The sequence below is a fragment of the Protomyctophum bolini genome (assembly GCF_963924005.1).
Source record: "Protomyctophum bolini genome assembly, chromosome: 22".
Taxonomy (NCBI): Eukaryota; Metazoa; Chordata; class Actinopteri; order Myctophiformes; family Myctophidae; genus Protomyctophum; species Protomyctophum bolini.
Genome location: NC_137883.1, coordinates 15,204,919 through 15,231,931, shown reverse-complemented (window position 1 = coordinate 15,231,931; position 27,013 = coordinate 15,204,919). Strand labels below are relative to the sequence as shown.

General features: G+C 40.3%; 1 protein-coding gene and 1 long non-coding RNA gene across 3 annotated transcripts in view; one reads left to right on the top strand and one right to left on the bottom strand.

The window, feature by feature from the left end:
• The window catches only part of homer1 (homer scaffold protein 1), a 30,964-nt gene extending 4,326 nt beyond the window's left edge, over nucleotides 1-26,638 (top strand). The window contains exons 2-10 of one of the 2 annotated variants that reach the window (XM_080756437.1): nucleotides 2,631-2,787; nucleotides 3,934-4,065; nucleotides 7,089-7,181; nucleotides 8,354-8,407; nucleotides 9,502-9,644; nucleotides 10,385-10,544; nucleotides 17,626-17,736; nucleotides 17,988-18,068; nucleotides 20,671-26,638. In XM_080756437.1, coding sequence (XP_080612563.1) covers nucleotides 2,631-2,787; nucleotides 3,934-4,065; nucleotides 7,089-7,181; nucleotides 8,354-8,407; nucleotides 9,502-9,644; nucleotides 10,385-10,544; nucleotides 17,626-17,736; nucleotides 17,988-18,068; nucleotides 20,671-20,859 — 1,120 coding nt within the window. In that variant the 3' untranslated portion in view covers nucleotides 20,860-26,638. The remainder of the gene's footprint in view (nucleotides 1-2,630; nucleotides 2,788-3,933; nucleotides 4,066-7,088; nucleotides 7,182-8,353; nucleotides 8,408-9,501; nucleotides 9,645-10,384; nucleotides 10,545-17,625; nucleotides 17,737-17,987; nucleotides 18,069-20,670) is intronic. The other variant, XM_080756438.1, reaches the window with a different exon arrangement.
• LOC308310222 lies at nucleotides 15,628-17,338 on the bottom strand. Its single transcript, XR_013963475.1, has 3 exons — nucleotides 17,241-17,338; nucleotides 16,135-16,242; nucleotides 15,628-15,819 (listed from the first exon to the last, which is right to left on the bottom strand). It is a non-coding gene; the product is annotated as an uncharacterized lncRNA (long non-coding RNA).
• Nucleotides 26,639-27,013: the final 375 nt, after the last annotated feature.

Sequence of the window (27,013 nt, the reverse complement as noted above, 5' to 3'; positions counted from 1 at the left end):
TCAGATATAACCTACAGTAGGGTTTGGATAAAAATGGCGAGTAATTTGATTAAATGGCATTCAGAAAATTGCTTTCCTTGAACATATATGAACCTCACAAGTATAGTTAGACAAACGTGTGTGTGTGTGTGTGTGTGTGTGTGTGTGTGCAGAACTGCTGATGTGATAACATCAGCAGTCAGATGCTGCATGTCATTGAGACTTGCGTGTCTACAATACATGTCTTTGTGGCTGGGATTATGTGTTAACAATCCCCCCCCCCCCCCCACACACACACACACACACACACACACACACACACACCTGGGCAGCAGCATAGAGATAACAGTGAACAGTTACTGTAAGCAAATTAGGTCTGAAGACAGACTTTGTGACTGTGAGTATATTCATGACAAGGCCTTTCACAACTTAATCGCTGTACACTTCATTGACCGGGGGTCCATGAGGGTTGCCAGATTTAGACGTAAGCAACCAGGTCTATGAAAACAAGCCCAAAATAAACTGCAACTACACTGGGGTACAATAAGCAACTACACTGGGCCACTAGGGGACTGCCCATAGATCCGAAGTCCTGTTAGTCCAAACATGCATTAAGGTTGGCGAACATGCATTAAGGTTGGCAAACATGCTCCCGTGCTTGCGGTTATGTTTATGTTAGCGTTAGAGATTGGGTTAGTAATGATCGAAGTAACGGGAGGTCGAAGCAATGACATGTTAGCAAGCCAAGCCACTACTGGAAAACAAGACCAAAAACAAAACATGTATGCCGCACAGTTGCACTAAGGTCTCCTAGGCACTTGCCCATTGGGCAAGTTGCAGGTGATGTTCTACTTTCTTGCCCACAGGTCATGTCCACTTGCCGAAAAGTTAATTGTCAATTATAAAATGATACTGTAGGTCAAATTTGAATTTCCGTTAATTTTATTAACACTTCTACTTGCATGCTCATATAACCAAAGTGTTGCATATTGGTCATTTTGCATGCAGTACCACATTGTTTTGATACTGATATTGTATTTTTAAAGCCAATATTACCGATGCCGATATGAGACCGATATTAAAGCCTTGCTATGCTTCCAGCAGTGCTTGTGCTGGTGTGAATAATGATGGCCTCCCTCACATTATGATCATCTGTCTTTTAAATAACTGTCAAGTCTCTGCTCTAGAGACCTATAGATTCCTGGGAGAAATCAGCTTCAAGCCAGCAGTTAAACCTCGTCTCCCTGAGATGCTTGGCAGATCGGCATCTGACTGTAGGGACCAAATCTGCACAAAACTTGGGTTTCAAGAGAAATAATCTGCTTTGCTGCCATGTTCTGCCTATTACTACTACATAATGTTGTAGAGAATAATACATTTAATGTTGTGTTTATTACTGCTTATGTTGTAGAGTCCAGGGTACACCGTTTACATATTTGTCCTTAGTTCAGGGTTGATTGCAAGTGCACTCTCACTAACATAGGGGGAAACGGGTTGGAAAAACTCCTAGAGACTAACCTTTAATGAATGAATGAAATGCTCAAAGTGTAAAGTACAGCAATCGTTTGGGTCATGCAACCGGGTGCATATCTTTGGTCCGATGTCCTAACAGTCCGACATCCTACCCCAAAGCCACGCCGGGCAAGACCTATAGACAGGATTTTACTCAAGTAACTAGTGGTCCACCACTGCATATCTCTTAATGCACTGGTGCCCAAATGTTTTAGCTTGAGATCCAAAAGAAAAACGCATTAACAAGTACAACTTCAGCCCTATACACATTTTGGCCATTTGAAAATAGATCTGCTATTATATAAAAGATTTCTATAAATTTTTAAACTTGAAACTTGAACTTCTGCATAAAGAGCACTTTCTACTTTGGTTACTTTAAGTACATGTGGATACCAATACTTTTGTACTTTTACTCAAGTACATTTTTAATTATGAACATTTACAAAGTCATTTACATTGCAGTATTGATACTTTTACTTACCCTATTGGCCTGAATTTAAGACGGGTCGTATTATAATCGGAGACTATTTGACATTCAATGTTAATTTTCCACAAATGGGTGTTGTCTTATAATCAGAGTAGTCTTATATTCGGGACAATACGCGCAAGTAAAAACTTCCACCACTGGTCTCGACCCACTGTTTGGGAAGTGCTGTCTCAGTGCGTTGTGTTTCAAAGCTGTGTTCCTGCCTGTGGAGCTGCTGCCTGTTCCTCCATTACAGCCCACACATGAGGTTAGGGTTCAAATAAGATCTCTATTTTTACACACATGCATACGCACAGTTGCGCACGCACACACACGTGCAGGCGGTGGGTGTCTCTAGAGGAGAATATGCGTAGAGCAGCGAAATATCCGGTCACTATAGTTAGCCTCCTTCAGGTGGTATCATAATAATCATACTGTATTGTTGGTGTTACAGTATATTCCATAACATACTGTAACTGTAACTTAAGGTCTGTAAGGTGTATTGGTGGTGTTAGATTCCATAACATACTGTAAGGTGGGTGATGGCTGATTGAAGCAGTCACACCTGCCTGTCTTTTTTTGAGGCAAAGAACAGTCTAACCTGTGTGTGTGTGTGTGTGTGTGTGTGTGTGTGTGTGTGTGTGTGTGTGTGTGTGTGTGTGTCTTCCCTCAGAGAGCAGCCTATCTTCAGTACGAGGGCCCATGTGTTCCAGATTGACCCCAGCACCAAGAAGAACTGGCTGCCCAGCAGCAAGCATGCCGTGACCGTGTCCTACTTCTACGACAGCACGCGTAACGTCTACAGGATCATCAGCCTGGACGGCACCAAGGTGTGTGTTCACTGGTGGTATCAATACTACACTATAGAAATGCTCTGTTGCAAGTAAACGTTTGGAATCCCGGGGGATTATAAAAAACGACTACATTGGGGAGAAAAGGTGGTATATTGCTGAGGAGGTAAATTTATCACACTGTAGTATGTCGAAGTAGGGCATTCGTGAAAATAAAATGTAAAGAATATATATATATAATATATTTCTTTTCAGGAAATGAAGAAAACCATATATTTTTTAAAACAAAGCAATACTGCCTCATCAAAGTAGGTGTTGTGACTTTATATATTGTCAATTACTTGCATGAGAGGGGGAGAGGTGGTGGAGTAAGCTGCTTTATCAGACAATTTGAGGGTCCAATGGAGCTTTTTTCTACTTTTCATTGGTTCAATATATGTTTACCCAACACACAGATGTAAAAGGTATTCAATGGCATTGATTTAAGGGGGAAATAAATCAAAAACCTCAATTATGTGGTTTCCTCCTGACAGCAACGATATGAGGTTTTCAACAAATATGGACGCAATATTTTGTGGGAAAATGTCAAAAAGAAAATTATATATCAATATATTAAGGTATTTGGTCAACAAAATTTAATGATTTTGACCACATTGACCAGTTTCTGCCTACAGTAGGCCTACATTTCTACCTGGTCACGCACACACACAATTGGTTTGGCAAGGCCTATCATTAGCATGTGGCAGAGATTATTTTTAGTCCTTGGAGGGCTGTTATGTAATGTCCTCTGGCACACTGACCACTGCTAGTGGTTGTATTGTGATGAGAATAGCTGAGCATGCTGGCTGGAGTGCCGTGACACTTTGGCGTTCATGATTTACGGACGGACGGACGGACAGACAGACAGACAGACAGACAGACAGACAGACAGACAATTAATTCGGACGCATTCCGGTGTGCTAATGACTGTGATTGGAAGGCAGCTCTCGTTGGGGCTGGTGGGTGTCATTCTTTTAGCGCTGGCTATTAGTAGGCTAATACAAATAGTTCCAATCGTATCTAAATGTACACATGTGGTTGTAAGCATATGCTTATCGGTGTAGCGAGGATGAGGGGGTAGTCTACTATAGTAGCCTATAGTTTGATGCTCATGTTACTGATTGTGTGGTGCTGTGTGTTCAACAGGCCATCATCAACAGCACGATCACTCCCAACATGACGTTCACCAAAACCTCTCAGAAGTTTGGCCAGTGGGCTGACAGCCGGGCCAACACTGTCTACGGCCTCGGCTTCTCCTCTGAGAGCCACCTGCTCAAGGTAGGAACGGAGGAACCCCAACCCTAACAGACAAAAAGTTAAATTTTGACATCCCTGCATTAGGCCTTTTACTGAGATGAGTGGGGTAAGTGATGTTTTTGTGTTAAAATAAGTGTTAAATAGCTTTATTTTCTGATAGTTACCCTAGAGCAGTGGTAACCAACCTTTTCAAGCCCAAGAGCCCATTTTATTCCCAATTGTAAGCCAAGATCTACCACTAAAACGTGTTAGAAAAAACACTTGTTTTTTTGCTATTTCTGACAGGCTCAATGCATGTGCACACATCCACACAAAGACTAAAGCTTAAATTAGAATAAATACTTATAGTAAGTTATATTATCAATGTCAAATAATATTAAGACAAATTAGAAATAATTAGTATTAGAAATATTTTGTTTCTCATTTCAATGAATATTCACATTGGCAGATGTTCAAATGACATAGGCATAACATGACCATATATATTTGCACAGATATGGTGACATACTCTCAGGGTCAGCCCACCTTTAATGAGACTGCTGTGACTGCACTTTATCTGCAAGCGTTTTGAAATCTGGTTCATATTTAGTGATTGCCAGTCTGAGGGTGTCATTAAGATGTGAGTCAGTCATACGAGTTCTAAACTTGGATTTTATTATTTTCATTTGTGAAAAGGCCATTTCACATAAGTACGTGGAACCAAAGTATAGGCATGCAGCTTCAGTGCACACGACACAATCAGGGGATACTTCTCTGCTTACAAGAGACCAAAATTCCTTCTCTTTAGCTCTGACCTGCAGGTGACCGTCACTTACTAATCCAATAATCTCCATTTAAATATCTGAAGTTAATGCAAACACATCCTGCATTTTATCGGACAGCAGTTCAATGACAGTAGGCTCAGTAAAGAGGAAAGGGTTTGATACAAAAGCAGCTACTTGACTCATGTGTTCATATTTCATATTTATCATATTTTTTGCTCTATGTGTGCATGTGTACAGAATTCAAACTGTAGCATTGATTATTGTCACGGACAGAAGTCATTCTTTCCCTTTGCATATGCCCTGTAGTGCACTCGCCTATTAGTTTGCATTGCAGACTGGTATATTCAGTATATTTTTCTCATTTTTATATTTTTGTTGTTGCTGCGCAGCAGTTGAGGAGAACGCAACTATGCATTCCTTTAAGCAACACAACTTCTGCAGCTGCATCCATATGTTTAGAATTTGCATCAATGATCAAATCCCAATAATAAAAAATATTATAACAACGAACAACGAAAACTGAAGGAGCAGGGCGCTATCGGCTAGTAGTCCCAACTCAAGTGTCTGCAGCCTGTCACGAGCCCGTAATGAACGCACGTTGTTCCGTATTTTAATGTCGGGTCGGAGAATAAATACAGTATGAATGACGGCGGGATTTATTTGACAACTCTGTCCTGCTTTCTTCACGAGAAGAGAAGAGCGCTCACAGCTGCTAATATGGTAGCAGCCCTGTGGCTGACCTGTCAGTTCTCTTTACGGCTTGTTGTGAACCTTGATGTGAACCTGGGTCTGGGAAGCTCAGAGCTGCAGCCATTGGCTCATGATACGAGCACACGACCAATGGGACAGATCATTCAGTGTTGCTAAGATACCACCCCCCCACCACACACGCACACACACCCTTGGACGATGGGGTCTATTCTCAAACTCAGAGCCACAGCGCTCTGCTCAAAATTAATTTGCATGTGACGAGCGGCACTGACATTATTCAAATGGGTCGGACACTTCGCGATCGACTGGAAACGTTCCCGCGATCGACTGGTAGATCGCGAACCCCTGGTTGGTTACCCCTGCCCTAGAGTGTTTGTCAATTAACACAGGTCCCCCTGTCTCTTCAGTTCTTTAGTAAACAGAAAATACATTTTCAGGTAGGGATACCAATTAGGCTATATCCAATCAGGAGAGAGAACTCACAGGACCCTTTTCTACAAAAACAACAACAAAAAATGGTTGTCATCTGAAATGTTAAACATAGTTTTATTCCACTAATTTAAATCTTCAATTGGTTTATTCGATTGAAATGTATGTTGGCAGGCCGCCGCCTTATACTTAGCTGTGTACCGAAAATAGCCAATATACAAACTCCAGACGTGTCAGCCATAGATCAGCCATGGATTTACAAACGGGTTGGTTTATTACAAACGTTGTCAACGTGGCTGTGATTCAGGACGCTTATCTACTTCATTTTGTTTTTATATGAACATCGTATAAAAGCATATAAGTATGCAGACGTCTCTGACGTTTATAACAAACCAAACCGTTTGAAAATCGGTTGAAAATTGAGCAAGTTATGGTTATTTAAAAGTACATGCCCCATAGACACAATGTTATGGTTATTTAAAAGTACATGCCCCATAGACACAATGTTATGGTTATTTAAAAGTACATGCCCCATAGACACAATGTTATGGTTATTTAAAAGTACATGCCCCATAGACACAATGTTATGGTTATTTAAAAGTACATGCCCCATAGACACAATGTTAAGGTTATTTAAAAGTACATGCCCCATAGACACAATGTTATGGTTATTTAAAAGTACATGCCCCATAGACACAATGTTAAGCTGCCCCGAAGTAAGATGGCCGCCACGTAGCAACGTTGCTCTCCATTGGCCAGAGCGCGGGTGAGCCATCTAGCTTTCTTATATATATGGTGTCAGTGACGAGTTGAGGCTATTTTCTGGCTGTGGCACTATTGGGTCTCTTCTCTGCTAGTCCCTCCCTAACCGTTTAGTCTATTTATGCATTTAGTTTTGACGAAATTGTCAATATATTTGTTATATTTTGTATATCGGTTGCATAGTATAGCGAAGCCGCGGAATCAAGGATTGTTCCCCACTGAATTAGGAATGTTCCTGTGGGGACTAAATCAGTAGATTATTATTCCTTTCCTTTGTGTGTTGAGAGTCCAGCAAAAAAAATATTCGTTTAGGCTATTTGAGCTTCCGTCACAGATTGTTGTGTCTTATTTGCCCATGATATGTGCATGTCATATCAGTTTGCAGATAAGTTTGCCGAGTTCAAGGAGGCAGCGAGGATAGCCAAGGAGAAATCTCAGGAAAAGATGGAGCTCACCAGCACTCCTTCACAGGTAACTTTCATAATAATAATACATGTAATCACATGAATCAATTACATGAGTTAACCGGTAGTAAATTATACCAGTAAGACGCCCTGAGGTCGAGAAGACTAAAGGGTGAGGTTGCGTAGACACATCCGCCTGGGTGATGGGAGCTGCTGGGCGAGCACTGGCGCTTTGGCATGGGGGGTCAGATCAACATATATGGAGCGTGGCTTGAGTGTACAGGGTTTGATAAGGTCAGATCAACATAATGGAATGTCAGAACAGGTCAGCTCCATATATGGAGATCTAAGGGTGGCAGTGCCTTGAGTGTACAGGGTTTGATGAGGGCCCAGGTAGGGCCGGGCCTTACGTTTCGGGCCTGTGGAGAACTCTAGTTTTCGCCAGCTGCTGGGGCGGGCCCATCTAGAGTTTGAATGGACAGGTATCAGTCAAAAGGGAGACATGGAAGAGGGAGGACGGGGTGGGGAGGATCAACATATGGAATGTCAGAACAGATCAGCTCCATATATGGAGATGGAGGCATGATGTCACGAGGCGTGACCATATATGGAGGCGTGATGTCACGAGGTGTGATGTGACACATGAAAATGAAAGTTTTCATAGTAATATAATACTCTCACATGACTAAACATACTTCAAATTCTCTTTTCATTAAGTCCCCATGCTAATTTCATAAAGTAAATGCAACTTTTGCCTTTTAATAATGGTCGTTATTGTTACTCATGAATGTGACTGGCATATCAGCCATATGAGCCAATCAGATTAAAGTAAACATCACATTTGTAGTAGTATTCGTATGTGTGCACTCCTCCCTACATGCTTTTTTGCGGAATGGTGTTTTTGGCACCATTGCATGGACATTGCTGAAATTTGCAGAAATACCAGAATGCATAAGGTATTCTTTTTCTACACCCTATATAATATGATCTCCTCTGGCGTTCCCTCGTAGTGCAATACATATTTCAGCTTTTGTGAAGGAGACCCGGGTTCAAATCTGGGGTGGAACTGAATACTTATGAAAAGCACTATATAAATCCCAGGTATTATTATTATTAAGTGGAAAATGACATAGTGGGCTTTAATGTAGGCCTATACTGTAGCCACTATACCTAACCATGTGGTGAGGGCACCGCTCAACCCTCTCCTGACCCTCTATACTTCCAACCATTCTTCTTCAGGTTGGTGCTTTAAAAAGGAATGTTTTAACAGTCAACAAGCCTGCTCAAAATAAGGTAAAAGGGGACAGGCAAAATAGCTATCCTTGCTATTCTAGCTATCCTGGTCTTTGACCTCACTCCAAGTGAATGCTGTGTTTCAAGTGCTTATTCATCTTAGGACTCCATCTTTCCCAGGTGTTTTTCACCTCAATTGCGTCTGAACCCTAACATTTAACTTCACTAAAACTATGCCTAAACATATCCCTAAAATATAAGATTTTGAAACCTCTAGCAATTCTAGCTAAACAAAAACATAATTGCCCAGACTATTCTTCAACAAAGATGGCGAAAGCAAACATTCTTTGTTCTGTACTTGTACATACAATTGTATGGTACAAAACACTGAAGTCCTTAAACCAGAAACCTAACCTCACAGAAATAATGCCAAACCTCAGAACACTCAGAAACACCTGAGAAAGAGTGAGTCCCGCTCTGTTCTATCTCCTATCCTCACTCCTACAAGGTTATGTAAAGAAGGAAAGGACATGTACAGTTAGTATGAAGGTATATAGGCTATAGTAAAATGAACCTGCAATCCACACGCTGAATCTGAATTCGAATATGTAACACAAAGTGAGGGGCACCTGGTAATGTTTGTTTAAAGTGCTCTAAACAAACATTAAAAGTCCATAGACTTGACTGCCACATTACGTAATTCCCAAAAGCCAGACGTTGGAGGGGATAGCACTCAAAACATATTCACACTTTGACAGTTGCACAGCAAAAACTGTTGACTTCAAATGTGTATGAATATTTTAAGTGCAAATTGCAATGTGCACGACATGTGTAGATTACATTTTAAAGTGCTCAAAACAAATCCACAAGCTTACGGGTTTTACAACACATACTACCATCATATAGATGGCCCTTTCTTCTTTGCTCCACCTCAGCAATCTATCTCCCAGATGTCTAGAAATGGGGCTAGACCCCCACGTGCTTGGCTGATACTGACAATAAGCCTCTCTGGCCTACTTATTATCCATAAAGCTCTGGAGCGCTCCGTTTCACCAAAACACTCCATCACTCAAAAAGCGCTTCCTGTTGACATGCCCCCCTTACAGCTTTTTGTGCTTCTGGGTAGTTTTTCTTTATTTCTTTTGTGTAACTAGGAGTCTGCCCCGGGTGACCTGCAGTCACCTTTGACCCCAGAGAGCATCAACGGTACGGATGAGGATATAACTCCAGACACGCCCGCTCAACACACCCCACCACGCCCAGAGCTGCCCCTCAATGCACTGCACTTCTCACACAGGTAATGTGTTCTCTTTTAATTCATTGGCATTTCATTAAATGGCTTTTCGTGGAGGTTTTCTTGCGTCAACCAATCACAGTCTCGGCCGGCTGCCCCGTCCCTTCGGGCTATGGGATCGATGGTATCACACTGCAGCCAGAGAAGGCTAATGTGTGTAGCCTGTAGCTCGTGCAGCCCAAGGGAGGGAGAGAGAGAGATAGAGAGTTTAATGTTTAATAACCTACAAGTATGTTTATGTACTGCATTTCCTATTTGTAACGCAAAATGTTTTCAGTTATTACAGTGTAAGTGTACTGTACAAAAGTAATGCACCGACTAGCAGAACAGTAGACAGACAGACAACAACAACACTAATGTTTTTTACGCCCTGTGAGCTTATTGATAGAACATTTTAGCCAAAGTAAAAACTATGGTAAAAGTGGTTGACATTATTGTGGCGGGGGGTCATGATGATTGCGTGGTGTCCAGCCACACAATAATGCATAGATAGGGAACACACTGTAGTGTGTCTTCCCAACGGGGGCTCCTCACTGGCAGAGGAGCCAGTATGGTACATTACAGTGTGTCCTCCTGTTGGGGGCTCCTCACTGGCAGGTGAGCCAGTGTGGTATAACAGTACGTCCGAAAACAACCAAAACCAAAAACAAGATAAACTCTAGCTTTGCGACTCATTGGGAGCTTGTAGATCGCCTATTTTTCAGTGCAGGACAGCATCAAATGATCATCTTTTCTACTTGCAGTTCGTCCAACATCAACAAGCACTGGGAGGCGGAGCTTGAGGCCTTAAAGGGGAACAACGCCAAGCTGACGGCGGCGTTGTTAGAATCCACCGCCAACGTCAAACAATGGAAGCAACAGCTGGCGGCCTATCAGGATGAGGCAGAGAGGCTACATAAACGGGTACAGACAACAAATACAGCGAACTCACTGAATCAATAATTTAAAAAAAAGTTGTTATGTTGTCCTTGGCAGGGGTGCATGTGCTTGTTCTGACGCAGTGTTGCCAACTTAGCGGATTTGTCGTCATATTTAGCTTCTTTCCAGACCCCCCTAGCGACTGAATTAGTGAAAAGCTTCTGGCGAGAAATCTAGCTTTTTTCCCCTGGTGAATTGGGGACAAATCGTGTTGACAGGCGCCAGATATGCGCCAGAGATAAAATCTTTTTTTTTTTTTTTCTCAGCCTCAAATCCGCGAAATTGGCAAAACTAAAAGTGGTCGGCGCGTCTGGTCTGGCTCACAGGTCACAGCAGGCTCAGTGGCTTCCTCGGCTCGGTTATGTGCACACTGCACAGACTGTCTACCAGTGCTTCCTCCTTTCTTGCTCTGCCTAGGCGAGTGCGCTCCGGTGCGGTATTTCCGAACGCGCCCCTCGAGCTCGACAGAGCAAGAAAGGAGGAAGCACTGGCAGCTCAGTTTAGTCTGCTAGTAAAAATAAAATACACACTCGGATGCATAAAGTATTAACCTTCTAATTCCTGTATGGATCGGAACAAAATAGCGTTCTAAACATTAGTTGAATTGAGGTATGTTTTTTTTAAATATTACAATGAGTTTAAACGATGTGTTATCAAATGAAGAGATGATACAAACTAAGTGCACATAAATGACAAATGTTTTTCTGGGCTGGCTACATATTTTCGTTGCTGGGGCGCCTAAAAGTCGCTAGGGACGCAAAAAAGTCGCTAGGGGCGGCGCGCGCTACGCGCGCGCATATCCCACCCCTAGCGACTTTTAACGACTTTTCGAGGAGCCACTAGCTACTTCCGTTACTGGAGAGTTGGCAACACTGTTCTGACGTACTAACAGTCTGACAGGCGACAGACATTAGTCCGACACGCTACCCCAAACCCTAACCTATAGCCTTAACCTCACAGGGAAGCTACAGGTGAGTTTTAACCGGCAACGCATATCGGGACGTGTCGGACTGTTGCACGTCGGACCAATGTATGCGCCCGCCTGTTGGCCAGTTGGGTCAATAAGCCCTATTCACGATGACGTTCCACAACTTCCGGTTCACGTCCGGGTTTGGCTTTGAAGGGGAGCGGCATATTTCGCCCATAGGGATACATGCAATTTTACAGACTTTAAGAGGACAATATCGTTTCATTCCAAAAGGTAAAGTTAACATTAATACTGTTTTCAGTTTTACCATCTTTTTGTCTTGATAATGGTATCCGTCTTTTATACTTTACCATTTTTGAATTGCCTTAAATGTCTTGTTTGGATGTGCGTGTAACTTGTAAGTATCAATGCTAATGCTACTGCGGCTGCTGTTTGCCTTTGTTTATCTGATTTCTTTTTTTTAAATAAACGGCAGGGAGTCCGTTTTGTTTATAACTAGATCCTTTAACGGTTGAATTTAATTGTAACCCCACATGATGCAAACTAATCATTGGTGTTTATTTAGCCCTCAGGACTTTTTGTGTTATCATTTTATGTGACTGCACCTCGATCGTGCTGTTTACATTTCTGCTTAATACAGTATTAAATAAATCTATCATCCATTCAGTCAGTGTGTATCCAACTCTGTATGTACATACTATAACCAAAATTAGCCTTACATTTTTAACAGAGGTTAGGGCACATAATCTGTTTCATATAGATAGACAAGTAGGCTATGATGTTTTTCATTTTAGGTCTGCAAGCTTACGTATACTTTATTAGCGATTTATTATTTTTTAGTGAAAATACAATTGTATTTATTTTATATATCAATTATTTGATAGACATCAATCCTCAGTGGATATCCATCATTATACTAAGTTACTGACTTGATCAAAGCTCTTAATTTAAACCATTTCCATGTATATCATTATTAATTTCAGGGTATGGAATTCACAAAATCCCTTGCCCACCTGCCGCAAATGCGGTTCAATGATGTTGAAAGGCTTGCTGCTCAGTTTTCAGACACACCATCTTCCAAACGGGAAAAGGGGTACAAGTTCTTCATTGAACAGTATCTGTTTGATTATGAAGGTAAAGTGCTTTTGTCTTTGTTAGTAAAACAGGACCCCACTTTGAGAAGTACATAATTTCATTCTGTATCATGAAATATAATAATTAATTAATATGCATTGTTAATCTTGCACACTTCGCATAGTCCAATTAATCTAGAGAGAACGGGTGTTCCATTGGTCAGTCTTCCATTCAAACTGTCTTAGAAAAATAATAGATTATGTCATAAAATTATCAATAATGTGATAAAATCACATTGGGGCAAAAAAATGTGAATTATGCTTGCAATACACTTATACTGAAATGATTTGTATTTGTTTGTGCTACAGTGTGTTAAAAGGTTACATCGTCCAGCACCTCCCTGACAGTACGGTCATGGTGGAATCTATAGTCCTCAAAGTGTCATCTTCAGCTGAAGACACCAACACAAAGGTTCTCCTGGAGTTATCAGGTAATTCTAAGCACATTTGGCTGAAATAGTTTTTTCTGATATCTGGCGTGATCATTTAAATCTAAGCTATTAAGGGTTGGTTTTTCCACACTGTTAAATCACTCTGGATTTTACTTTGTAATACTGAATTTTTAACCACTTGGTGTCAAATTTGTAATTACCTTTTTTTCTTTTCTTTTGGTATTCAGACAGCCAGCAATGAGTAATTACATTTTTTTTAAATACTGAAAAAATATTGCTTATAGCAGCTTTAAACCCTATATATTTTGTGGACTGCGGTCCCCCAGGGGTCTGTACTTGGTGCTCTCCTTTTTGTCCCTGTACACCAAATGTCTTCGCTGACAATAGCTGATCTGAAAGTTCACATCAGCTAATCTGAGCTTGTAGATCACCTATTTCAGCCAAATATTTGCCTACATGCCTAAAATAAGGATTAATGATGCTTGTGGGGGTCATGTGGTTAAAAACCTAAGGGCTGAAAGCAGAGAGACTTTATTTTAATTATTTTCTAGTAAGTGACATTGGTGGGCTCTGTGTGCTTGTGCCATCTTCCCAGAGTGCTGAATAAGCAGTAATGCATATTACAGTATGCATGGTACAGTATCTGACACCAAAACGTGTTGCAATGTTTCCTCGTGATTTCAGGTTAAGAGTACTAATCACTACTTACACTTACAGTATCTATAACCACAGTGTTATATATAATACCAAAGTGTTATTGTTTACAATTTTGTGGCAACAAAATTGGAAGCACACCGTTGTCTATAGAATGTAATTGTAGCTGATATTTTCCATTCACTGAAACAAAGGACACTAATTCGAAACACTAAAGTAGAATAGCTGTTACGGTTTCACCATTCGATAGGGTGTGTGTTCTGACTTTTTAATCACATAGTGTATTTTTACATTTGTTATAACCTCAAGTTATTAACGCATGAATCATCATACTGATGATTTGTTCTAAACCGGAAAAAAGTTTAAAAGGCGAATCAAATAAATTCTCCTACAGTGCTTATTATTAACTTCCTGTTCTGCTGTACTTTGTCAGGATGAAGACCTGGGGAGCTTCCTTTCTACTCTCCTGAAAAAAGGGATTCCTTCTGGATTGTGCTGAAATATCACAAACCAAAGATCGATGATCAAACATCAAACTGCATCGTCAGTGATGAAGGTCATCCAGTGTAGGCACATTAACTGAGCCAAGATGGACTGTATAGTAGATCTACAAGCTTGTGTTCTGAACTTGTACATCAGTGATTGTCACCAAGAGATTTGGTGTTTGGAGGGGGGAAAAAAGCAGACGAAGACGAGTACAGCACCAACTCGGGTCAAGTTTCTTAAGTGGAGAGTCTTCAAGGGGCTAAATGTTCCCTGACATTATGTACATTTTATTCACTGTTGTTAATTTAGATGTACCTGCCAAGGGCCTAGAAATAAAACATGTAAATTATTTTTTTGCTTTGGATATTGTACAAATGCCAAATTCACTAAACCTATATTAAAAAAAGACAGTTTAGAAATACTTCCATTTTTGTGTGTGTTATCTTTATACATGCTAGATGATACGTATGAGTATATTACATTTGATTATACAGGAACAGACATCAAAGCTATCAAATAGGACAAAACAATTACAGCTGAAATCAATAATATATCAGTATTCTGATATTAACCTGTGGGCCACATGAAGTGTAGGTGGGGGCGTCGTGTGTGGCCGCCAGTTGCCCATGTATGCTGTAGACTATACTGTATACTTATTGATTAATTAACAAATTGTGGTAACAATTTAATTCCACTGGCATGGTGTATACTGTAGTGTAGGCCTACATTCTTTCCCCTCTGTACCTGTTGAAGTTCTCTTAATAGATGTATGCACTAGAAAGCAATTGATGTTTGTATTTTATGGCTAGTTTTGTTTTGATCTGCTACTTTTAATGCTTTTAGAATACGGATAGGAGATTTCTGACCCAGGCAACAATACTGTCACTGAATATGCTAAGGCCCTGCCCAGACTGGCATCCCAAATCTGATTTGTGGGCTATCCAGATTAGAGTCGCATTGTTTTTATGCAGTCTGAACAGCAAAAACAGATTTTAATCACATTCCTCAGCCACTCCATTTCAATCCACTAAGTAGTAATTAACCAATCATTAAGCCATATTTCAAATATAGTGGAAATAAGATCTACAGTACAAGCTCACAATGTGTTGCGATGCATTTGTGAGCTTGTAGATCAGAAATATTTTAAGTCAAAATTGTAAAACAGCAATGTATTGATAATAAACTAAAAATTTACTTTGTAATTTGTGCTGTTAAATTCTTACTGTTTAAACATTTGCTCCAGTACTCAAGTAGGCCTACACATTTGTTTGACAAACAACTTTCACTTGTAGTAGTCAAATTTAACCAGGAGTAATATTTTGACTGTACTGCCGTTGAGAACTTTGTCCAACGCTGGTTATACTGCCAAGAAACATTGTGAAATAATCTACCAAACACAAATGTCATTCTTTTTTAGATTAATACACACTATTTATTTGACTAGAAACAGAATTGTACTAGAAACATGTGATTGACTCAAAGTAAGAAAAATAATACACACTTTATTTACACTATACAATAATAATAAAATGAATATAGGCTATTATAAAGACACTATTTACAATGATAATTGATCGAGTGGGAATTTTGGGAAAACAGCACTTCCAGATGCTCCATGTCCAGCTCCAACCCAGGTCTGCTGACTGCACAGCTCTCACCTCCTAGTTCTGGAAGGAAGGGAAAACATGTCAGCTAAAAACAAAGGACTCCACAATTGTACTTTGAAGTGCAATACTTATCGACCTACTGTAATCTTTCTATTAATTTACCAATCTGTGTGTGTGTGTGTGTGTGTGTGTGTGTGTGTGTGAATGAGTGCGTGCGTGCGCGCACAGGCTCTAAGCCAGGGGTCTTCTAGGCAATGATACAGAAAGTAGGCAGGAAGAATGAGACATGGTACATGTCCATTAATGCCAGGAACACAGGAAGACGATGGCTGCTCTAACAGAATGACACAATGTAACTTAAGTACTATTACTTGCCCTGCTCTGGAACGCTCTGGGGGCGTTGTTCCTCTGGAGTGCTCTGGGGGCGTCCATGGGCGCTTCAATCAGGATGGCAAAATGTGGTTTCCTCATGGGCTCTGGAACCTTATGTGGGAGAAAATGGAATAGTTTGTAACTTGAACTTGGAACAAATTTTCAGAAACTGAACTGCTAGAAAATCCTTGTTCTGTTCTACAGGTGCATTTTTTTATGTCTTTGCTTACAGTTTTGTTGAAAGTGAAGTATGGCCAGCAAGGTGCTAAACAAGGTCTCCGGACTGACTAAGTTTCTAGCTCGAACAGCAAGATACATGGATAGGGAGACAAAATTAGTGGTGGCCAACTCCCTTATCCAGTGCCACTTTAAAGTGGCACTGGACCACAGTAAAGTGGGCAAAGGCTCATTCATTTATATAGGAGCCACACAGTGGAATAGCCTGTGTTAAATCCAGTGTTAAACTGACCTCCAATTTGAGGACATAAAACTAAGACAAAAAAAATGGCTACTGGAAAAGGTTCCCCTATAAGGGGTCATCTTAGAGACTTAGAGGGATGGATAGGGATGTATTTGTGATGTATTTTAAAGTATTGTTCAGTGTGAGAGGACCCCAGTGGAAATAAGTCTTTGGACTTTACTGTGTAATCCTTGAATCGCTGATTATAATGTTGTATTATGATTGCTTTTCTAAATAAATCAAATCAAAGGCCAAATGTTTAACAAAAATGAGCATGAACGAGAGGCTGTGTCAGCGTAACTAAAACTAACATTGTTCAGCCCCCTAGGCTATGCATCACAAGAAAGGTGTCAGGACAAAATCACTTAAACAAATGACTAAAATGATTGATATATATGGAAACAGATTATATTAAAAGCTTTGGACAAGAGTCAAATGTATGGTGGAGGTATAGTGATCATTATACATTCATATAAAAAGGTAAAGCTTAACATAAACCAGGCTAAATATACAAGAGGAAAATCGCTAGCATTATTAGCATTCGTTAGCTTCCATTTCCAACTAACGTAGACATTTTCATAACAGTAAAATGCAAAAGACCGATAACATTAGCAAGACAGGATCATCGCAAAGCCATAAATACCATTACCTTATAATGTACCGGTCGAAATTAAATATTGTAGCCGTAGATCAGAAGAGGTCCATAGAAACTCAATGGAGAATTAAATATTATCCCCTACAAAGTCTAAACCGGAAGAGTAACTGACGTCACGTGAATAGGGTCTATTGGGGAAGAAGTCGTTAAAGTCGTCCTTGGCAGTATAGGTGACATAATCAAATCGAAGGTTTTGAAATTAAATTCAATTAAATTAAAATGTGGCATTCAAGAAAATATCAGTCAAAACATGGGTAATTATCATTGGTGTACTAGAATAAAACTGAGAATGGCATCCCAACAATCGATCTGCCTATAATGTTTCCGAACGAAAGCAAAAATATTTCAATGTAAAACTTTTTTTTTCTCATGTTGCTAGGTGACAGAGCTGGAGTGTGTGAGCGGTCAGACAACGGTCATCAAAACTCAGAAGACAGAACTGAACCAAACGATAGAAGACCTGGAACTGGTCCTGAGGACAAAAGAAGAGGTGTGTGTGTCTGTCTGTCTGTCTGTCTGTCTGTCTGTCTGTCTGTCTGTCTGTCTGTCTGTCTGTCTGTGTGTGTGTGTATCGCGGTCTGAATTGCAATTACAACTGCCAAACATTTTAAACCATTTGACAAATAGTTTAGGTTTAATATGCATACATAAAAAATAAAAAAGCAAATGCTGGTCGTCGGGTCCCAAGGCAATTGTAACCAATTTTCCCTGATATTTCTGTCTATAATGGCTTTATTTCAGGAGTTGGAGAGGCTTAAAGCAGAAGTGGAGAGCGCCAGTGAGTTCCAGTCTCAAAAAGACTCTCTAACACAGAGACTACAGGTATGTGACATGCAGGGCTGCCACATTTCATCCAACCAATTGCTTATAAATGATTTATAAGCAGTTTGTTTATTCATAATAAATACATAAAACTTAGCTAATAGATTTTAATAAAATAGATTGATTTTGGCTGAACATCTTTAATGTAGCTTTGTTTCTTTCAACAAAACAAGAAATGATGACATAGGGATATTTGTCAGGTGAAAGAAGCGCTGTCTCCGTTGTGTGTGTGTGTCAGGTGAAAGAAGCGCTGTCTCCGTTGTGTGTGTGTCCGTGTCCATATTAATATGATTAATATTTTAGTTTGTGTGTCATAACCCCACCCCCTCGGCCGTTGTTTGCGGCACTGTCTCCGTTGTGTTCTTGTCTCTGTTGTGTCAGGAGCTGGACCATAACATGCAAACCTACAGCTTTTTTATGATTGATATGATTAGGAGTTCAGTGTTGGGAAAGTTTTCCCAGCTGCTGCTGGGATCCTAGGCTCCTGCTGCTTAACGACGACACTATTTGTGACTAGGTGTACTATAGTGTAGCTTTGCATCCGTTGCATCTGCCCGTGTGAAAGCAACATAACGCCGTGGCAGGATACGAATGTCTGTAACCCCCCCCCCCCCCCCCACTCACTCTTGAACGAAGTTGAACGAGAAAAAGTGACGTTCACACACGCCAGAAATGAACGCGTTCACAATGACGTTCATCAGGCAGAAATACAGTATGTTCAGTTCACGTTCAGCCCAAATGAGAACGCGCTTGTGAACTATCGTTCTTTGAACTTGTTCGGGTACAACACTGTAGGAGTTGACACACACAGCTGTGTAAGGCTTGATTTGTGCTTGGTCGCATGGCGGTGTTGTATAGCTATGTGAAAGACAGCTGCAAAAATATATAACATCGACCCCGGTCCGAAAACTACGTGAGGTTGATTATTTCTTTCCGTGCGCTGACATTCGCCACGACATTCAGCCTGAGAAACACGTCCTATGTGCAAAGTTGTGCAAACACCTTTATGCACCGCTTTAGGAAAATGCACCTTCCTTTAGTCAGTGTATTTACACGTAATTTACGACCACCTTAGTGAATTGGTCCCGTTGTGTTTCTGTAAGTGGTGTAAAGTGTTTGAGTAAGTAGGCCTACTGTACTTTTGAGGTATTTGTACTTCACTTGAGTATTTTCAATTTCCAATACTTTTACTTTTACTTACTTTTACTTTTACTTTTACGTTGAGATGACGTGTTATTCAGAGAAGCTGGTGTAATCACTTCATTTATGCGGATCGCTGAGTGTATCCTTTCCGCATTTTCCCCAAGCGATTCGCCTGGTTAGTTGGAACATCCACGCCCATTCTACACCATATAAGGCAACAGGAAATCTCGAAATACGTCATCATAGCCGGCACAGAGGATTCCCAAACTTTAAATTCTATACAACAGTGCGATGAGCTTGTAGAGTAGTTCATTTTGACAGGAGGTTCTCTGCACAGACAGATCTTCAAGCAAACAGCGCGAGTTATATGTATATAATTATAAACAAAACTTGCCAACTTGGCACGCATTGCTTCACTCGATCCTTGTTAAATGTCAGAGTTAACTGATATGTTACAGTTACTTTCACATAATGAGAAAGAAGTTAATTTGTACTGTTCACCACACGACCAAATGCTATATTACAACTCGGCAATGATAAGCCCTTACTGATGAATGCACTGCAGGGTTATAAAAAAAAGAAAGAACACTCGCCTGCAGAAGTAAAATAGATCATATCCGATGTATCAGATGTAAATTCATTTCATGATGTCGTCATATTAAAATGATTCGCGGGACACGGCAAACTTGATTCATCTCATGATGAGATCAATGTAGTAGCCTACAGCATATACACAGCTACAACGTTGCCCATATTATAATTAATTAAGGTGAGCTGGCTTAAAACTGACTGGCCAAATTGCACGCGCTGATGCCATAATGTGGATTTATAGCCCTCGTGAGTGCAGAATGCAGATAAGTGTAGGCCTATGTTCTTATTATAATTGTGAGCTTGTTTTTTAACATGCAGCGCGAGTCCACGGGAGCCGATCTACAAGCTCACAACGCGTTGCACTGCGAGTAGCCTAGAGAAGGCTGTCAAGTGAGCAGCGCAATCGTGCATGCTATAGAAATATCCTAATAAATAAATAAAAAGGTGTCGCTTGCAGGGGCAGTTTTCTTATGGGACTTGCCTCTAGAATGCATGCATAGGCATACAAGTGCATACAAGTGCACTCAACTTTTATATATCATTTCTTTATGTGCTGAACAATGTTAGGGTCGGGACACATGCCTACATATTTTATCTGCGATTTGGGAACTATTTATTGACTCAGCATGAAGACTAAAGCCTTCTGAATATATCCGTAAATTCCTCCGCCACCTAAAGCGGTCCCGTAGGATTTTACGGAGTTTCCGACCAACCTACGTGAGCGTCAAGTTCACGGCCATTTCCATGAATTCCAAATGAATGTGGGAAATCCACGTAAATGCCTTTCCGCTAGCTTCACGTCATTATATCAGCGTAAACGCGTTGAAGAATCAGGCCCATTGTGTTTCTGTCACTGTGCACTGCCCAGGACACGGAGTCCAGGAACTCTGCGCTGGAGGAGCAGCTGTCGGGTCTGGAGCGGCGCCTGGAGAGCGACCAGCAGGAGGGAGAGGAGTTCCGCAAGAGCCTGAGGTCTCTGCTGGAACTGCTGGACAGCAAGATCTTTGAGCTGACCGAGCTCCGTGACACGCTATCCAAGCTGCTAGAGAGAAGCTAGGAGGATGCACAACTACACGCACATACACGGGCGGTGGCGCGCACACACACACACACACACACACACACACACACACACACACACACACACACAATCCATCATAGCAAGGCTCTCTCACAATACCTTCTACATACACTACTGTAGTCAGTGGTGGACAGCAATTAAGTACATTTACTTGAGTACTGTACACATAAATTGAGTATCTGTACTTGAGCATTTGGTGGGGGTTTTGATTGACTTTCACTCCACTACATTAACAAGGCAAATGTTGTACTTTTGGCTCCACTACATTTCCAGGGACTTACAAAACGTAGCCTACAATACAAATATATAATATGAATAACCAGTTTAAGCCTTATTTCAAAAACAGTGAAAATAGCCGATCTGCAAGCTCACAATGCGTCGCAATGCCATGCGTCGTGAGCTTTTAGATGTGGCAGAATTCTGACAATTTATTTAGAGATTTGAGGATTTTGAAATTTTGCGACAGCAATACATTGACTAACACTACAAGTGTAGTAACTAGAGTACCGGTAATATATGACCTGGAGTATCTATACTTTGACTCAAGTACTGGGGTTGAGTACTTTGTCCACCACTGGCTGTAGTGTCTGTTAGTACTCACATTGTCATGATTGATTATTTACTACAAATCCTCACTGTCGGATGGAAACCTTGCAAAAAAGAAGAGCCTGTGTTGCAAAACCTGCAACACAGTAGTGTAGTTAACTTGTAGTTATTATTTAGTCACTATTAGTCTTGTTAATACTTTTCATTAGTTCAATATTAATAACACCCACGGAAAACTAGTAAAGTAATCTAAAATTGTCGATCTGCTGACGCTGTGAGCTTATACGCATATCTGCAATTTTTGCTACTTCTGTGTGTAGTTGAAACATGGAGAGATACAAGGTTTCTGCCCGACAGTAACGAGATACATACCGTCATTCATCAATGCACATACACACACGTTACACGTTTTCCACAGTCTTCGTTCGAAACCCACTGACCCCATCTGGAATATTCTGGAATATTTTTTTCTGCACTGCAGTTGTACTCTTCAGTGACAGACCGTTCCATAGGAGAGGACTCTGAAGATATCATTCTTCAATCAAGAAGTTTTTTTATTTTATTATTATAATATTTGTTTTTTAATCTTTGGTGGCCTCTTCTGGCCAGCTGGTGTAAGTGATTCTCTTCCATGGATTCGGGTTCATGTTTTGGCTTCCAGGCGTTTGTGTAACTAAAAGCACTGCGTCAAAAACAAAACGGAATCCATCGTCAGTAAAGAGACAAAAACTCAAACCGATCGGTCACGTCTTTTCCCTGGACACTGAGATGTTGACAGTGACTGAGGGTCCCAGGTGACCTGAAGAGATGATGACCCCACGTGAATAGGGATGGGCATTAATCCCCTTATCGATGCCTTTCTATTATTGGTAGCTGTTGGCAAATAGGCTTTATGCACAGCAGCCATATTGGAAGGAAATTGGGGCTCTTACTTAGTTCTTTGAGTGTTACCAATTATGAAGGAATGAATAAGAGTCAGGCTGCTGATATTTGACTCACTGGAAACACTGCTACACCAGTGGGTCTCAAAGTATGGTCCTAGGGACCCTCTCATGGTTCAGTGCGGTGGTTCCAACTGGCCCCTTACGGGTGTGTAACCATGATAACTATAGTGTTATACACTATCAGAGTTATGGAGGGGCTTAAAAAAAAGATGTATTTCCCCCGATATGGCTGCTTTGCATAGAGCCTATTAATTGGTTCTGATATGGGGCACTCCATCACTTTCATGTCATTTCCGCAGACAATCAGAGGTAGAGCTTCATGTTCAACTGATGCACAACATTGAAGCAACATGCACATGCAAGCCATTCATTTCATGTTTCTTGTTATTGCAGGTAGTCTGCAAGGAATTCAACAGAAGTCAAAAAGCTTTATTAGAATGACATACTTGTGTGTCCCACTGCCAGTGATTTGATTTCAATGACATGACTCTAGTCTGTCGAGACATTACGTCAGGTCTTGCTAAAGTCGATAAGATAATTTATGAGACAAAACCTTATTGATTTCCAATTCTCTGTATTTGGAATCGTTACGATTCTCAATACCCATCCCTGCTCATGATTCCGATTCGGAGTAGGCCCTAATAGGAATAGGCCCTATGCACAGTTGGAAATTCTTGTTACGAATTTCCGAGGCTACTATCTTGTATACTGCCTTCTCAGGTTTTACCAATGATTCTAATGAAGGCTCTGTTTCATTTAGTGTAGCACAGTGGTTCTCAAACTGTTTCAATTTCAAGGACCCCTAAAAGTGACGAAATGGACCCGTAACCCTAATGGTCCCTGGACCCTAATTTGGGGCTTACTGGTGTAGTAGCAGTGTTTCGAGTGAGACAACATGCATAACACCCCGACTCTCTCTGACCAGAATGTAACAGAACCCTCATTAATATCATCGGCAAGACCTGTGAAGGAAGTAAGGAAGAGTCCCAATTTCTTTACAATATGTCTGCTGTGCATAGAGCCTATTGTCTTTTTATTATGTATCACCATCACCAAACACCTGGTCGGGAGGAGGAGGACGGAGGACCATAGATATAAAAGCCTAGATACCTCATTCGCCTTCCGCGGAAGTGCGGAAGGCACGCTGCCACTTAAAGTGACTACTGGCCAATCACAGCGCGTCTTTTCGGGGACTTGTCCGAATCTAGGGTGCATTGGAATAAAGGAACGACCAGAGGGCACACCAGTGCACCCAGTCATTGCCCATATCCGAACCCACCCTGGAATACGAAAAGACCCACCTGTCCCCTTCTGTGACGCACGCGGAAGCTTGCCTCCCCTGTAATGGCGCCCAGAACCGGAGGAGGCTTATGTCTATGGGTAGGACCTTCTTATCCTCTACAATAGACGAGCAAACGGAGCAATACAAAGAGTGACCATCAGAAGTAATCAGTGGTGGACAGTAACTATGAGTACATTTGCTTGAGTTCATAGTTTCTGTATCTGTACTTTACTTTACTCTGCTACATTTCAAAGACAGATATTGTACTCTTTACTTCACTGCATTTCTGAGAAGGGTACAAAAACAACATTATGAATTAACTGATTAAGCTGCATTTCAAATATGGTGAAAATAGCCAATCTATGTACAAGCTCAAAGGTGACAATTTATGAGCTTGTAGATCTGATTTTCACTGTTATTGTATTTTTTAGGGGTAATCTCTTGGAAAATCTATGAATTTGTTTGTAAAATTCAATACATCAATGCGTTTGTACTTTCAAAAATGCTTAATGCTTTTAAATCAAGTACTCCAGTACTTTAACTTGAGTACAGATTTGACAGATTATCTATACTTAGTACTTTGTCCACCACTGATCAGAAGCAGGCTTACAGGTGCATCTAATAAACATAAATATGTGTAAGATAAACATAATGCAATTCAAAAAGTGAAACTTTCATGTATTGCACATTGTTTTTGAATGGTCAACTTTTCTGTATTATGAATCCTTCAGTTTTATTGGCCTCATGTAACATAATAGTTTGAGATACTAGATTTGTTGTATTTGCGTTGCCATAATGCCATAATCATCTAAATTTAAAACAAGGATTGAAATAATTTCACTTTACCAGTAATGGAATGGAAAGTTTCACTTTTTGTCCTACATTATGGGGGAGAAAGAGAACTTTTTCAAATGTTTGATTAGATGTAACTGCAGGGCTATACTTTGTCGAAAACTCTACAAGCTCATAATAGGTTGCTAACGTGAGCTTTATGACGGAGTATAGAGCAGGCTTAACCACTTAAACCCCATATGTTGTCGAGTGGAGTCCTTCATGGCGCTATACTAGTGTCCTTTCTGTTTTAGCTCTACATTAAAGATTGTCGCTAAACATAGCCAATCGACAAGTTCACAATGCGTCAGACTCACAGCTGTGAGCTTGTCGATCTGTTATTTCCTACAGAGGTTTTCCCAGAGTATGGATGCTGGGGTTTTAAGTGGTTTAAAGACTCTTCACGAGTCTTCAGTCACTTTCAGGTAATTTTAGTCCGCTCACAAATGTGTAATGACCAGTTGAGAACACAAGGTGGCATCTGAATCAGCTGTAGCTATAGGGTACAGTCTTTCTATACACTTTTCTAAAACATAATACTTAATGATACAGATTTATATAATTGTGCACTTGTATGTATGTCTGGGTGAATCAGTATTGATGATTTTTTTTCTTCCCCCTTTTTATTGCAACTTGAAGTGCAATGATTGAATCCTTTTGTTACTATTAATTTATTACTGTGGGATATAGTTGCTGTCGGGTGGAAACCATTATGTCCTAAACTGAACCTGTATTCCAATGCATCCAATTGTGGTATTATTTAGTCACAACTTCTTTCTACTACTTTGCATTGGTTAAATATTTAATCACAGACACACAATTAACTATCAATTTAACTTTGCAAAACTTTCAATAATAGGTTTTTTTGCTACTTTTCCACAACACTCTTGTAGGACAAAGTAGATCTTCTATTAAAGATCTCATGATTTTAGAAATATGGAGATACAAGGTTTCTGCCCGATGTCTGACTATAAGGATTATATTGGAAGTTGTATGAAACAAAGATAGTTATTTCTTTACATCTCATTTTGACGTAATAATTATTATGTCTGGTATGTGGATGTGGGTGGCAAGGTTGTTGTATTTCTATTATTATTATTATTATTATTATTATTGTTTTGTATGTGCAAAAACTGGCAATATTTTTGAACTATTTATCAAAGATTTCAATATACATACAGTACTTGTATAGCAGGTGACGGCGGGTTGGATTTGCAGATTATTTTGCCAAATATTTGTTCCTGTACATATGTGAATTTAGCTCGTGTTGCCTTTGGTACAAAGATGCATCATTGGAGGCTATAATATCTAATTTATACTTAGTCTAATGACGGTGTGACTATAAGCAACCCCAACAAGCAGATCTACAAGCTCATGTTGTGAGCTTGTATATCTGCAACTGGACACATTGTAAGACTAAGTATGAATCTGGCTTAACTGCGGTACTTTTGTGGGGTTTACTATTGCCAAAAATTCTGTGATGATGTACGAAGAATATTGTTGCTGTCAGGTGGAAACCTTGTATGTCCAAAACGTAGTTATTTATTCAGAAGCTCTTAATACTTTTAATTGGCTCAATGTTCATGCGCGCACGCACGCAGGCACACACGCACACAGGTCCACAAGCTGTGGATGTGTTGCAATGCATTGTGAGCTTTAAGATGAACTATTTTAGCTACTTTTGTATGATGCTGTAGTGTAGTATGTCAGTCGGGCATTATTTGATGAAAAACGTAATGGAGATAGAGCAGTGTTTCTGCCTGACAGCAACAATAATGAATGTGTAAATGAATATGTATACGTGAAAAAACAAAACAAAAAACAATAAGGGCTTGTTGTTGGTTGTGAAAGGTACATATCAGACACTTGAATAGGGTTGGTGGCAACTTTTATCACGTTTGAATTATAAATCCTATATTGCAGCTTGAAAGGGAATAATATTGAAATAAAAGTTTTAAATGTTGATTATATCACACGGTTAAACAATTGTAATTTTGAGTTCATGATAGTAAACAGAAACAAAATGGTTAACTTTATATATTAAGCATGCATTCCTACAAAATAGGAAAACCTCAACCTGATTCTGGCACAAGTACCAAATTGTAAAAATACAATCCAGAACAGGCTTCAGTCAGAATCTATTTGATTTGACTGCATGCCCTTGCTGTCGATTCCGAACATGGTTCACACCTTATCTTTAAATCTATGGTTTTAAATGTGTGACTTGTCCAACTACTTAAATGTAGGCTACTACTTATTTAAATAGCCACCACAGCTTCTCATACAAATTGCCTGCATACTATAGCCTGGTAAACCATCGTGTCACATGATGAGTTCACATGTTCATGTCAATTGAGATTTTAGAGGGGGCGATTTTTATTACATATTGTGTTGTTAAATCAAACAGGCAGTGCCAGTTCTAGGACTCAGGTGGCCCTATGCAAGACTATTTTCGGTGGGCCCCCACCAGGGCCGTAGCCAGTTGAAAGTTAGTTGAAGTTTCAACTAATCTGACATTTTAACAGGC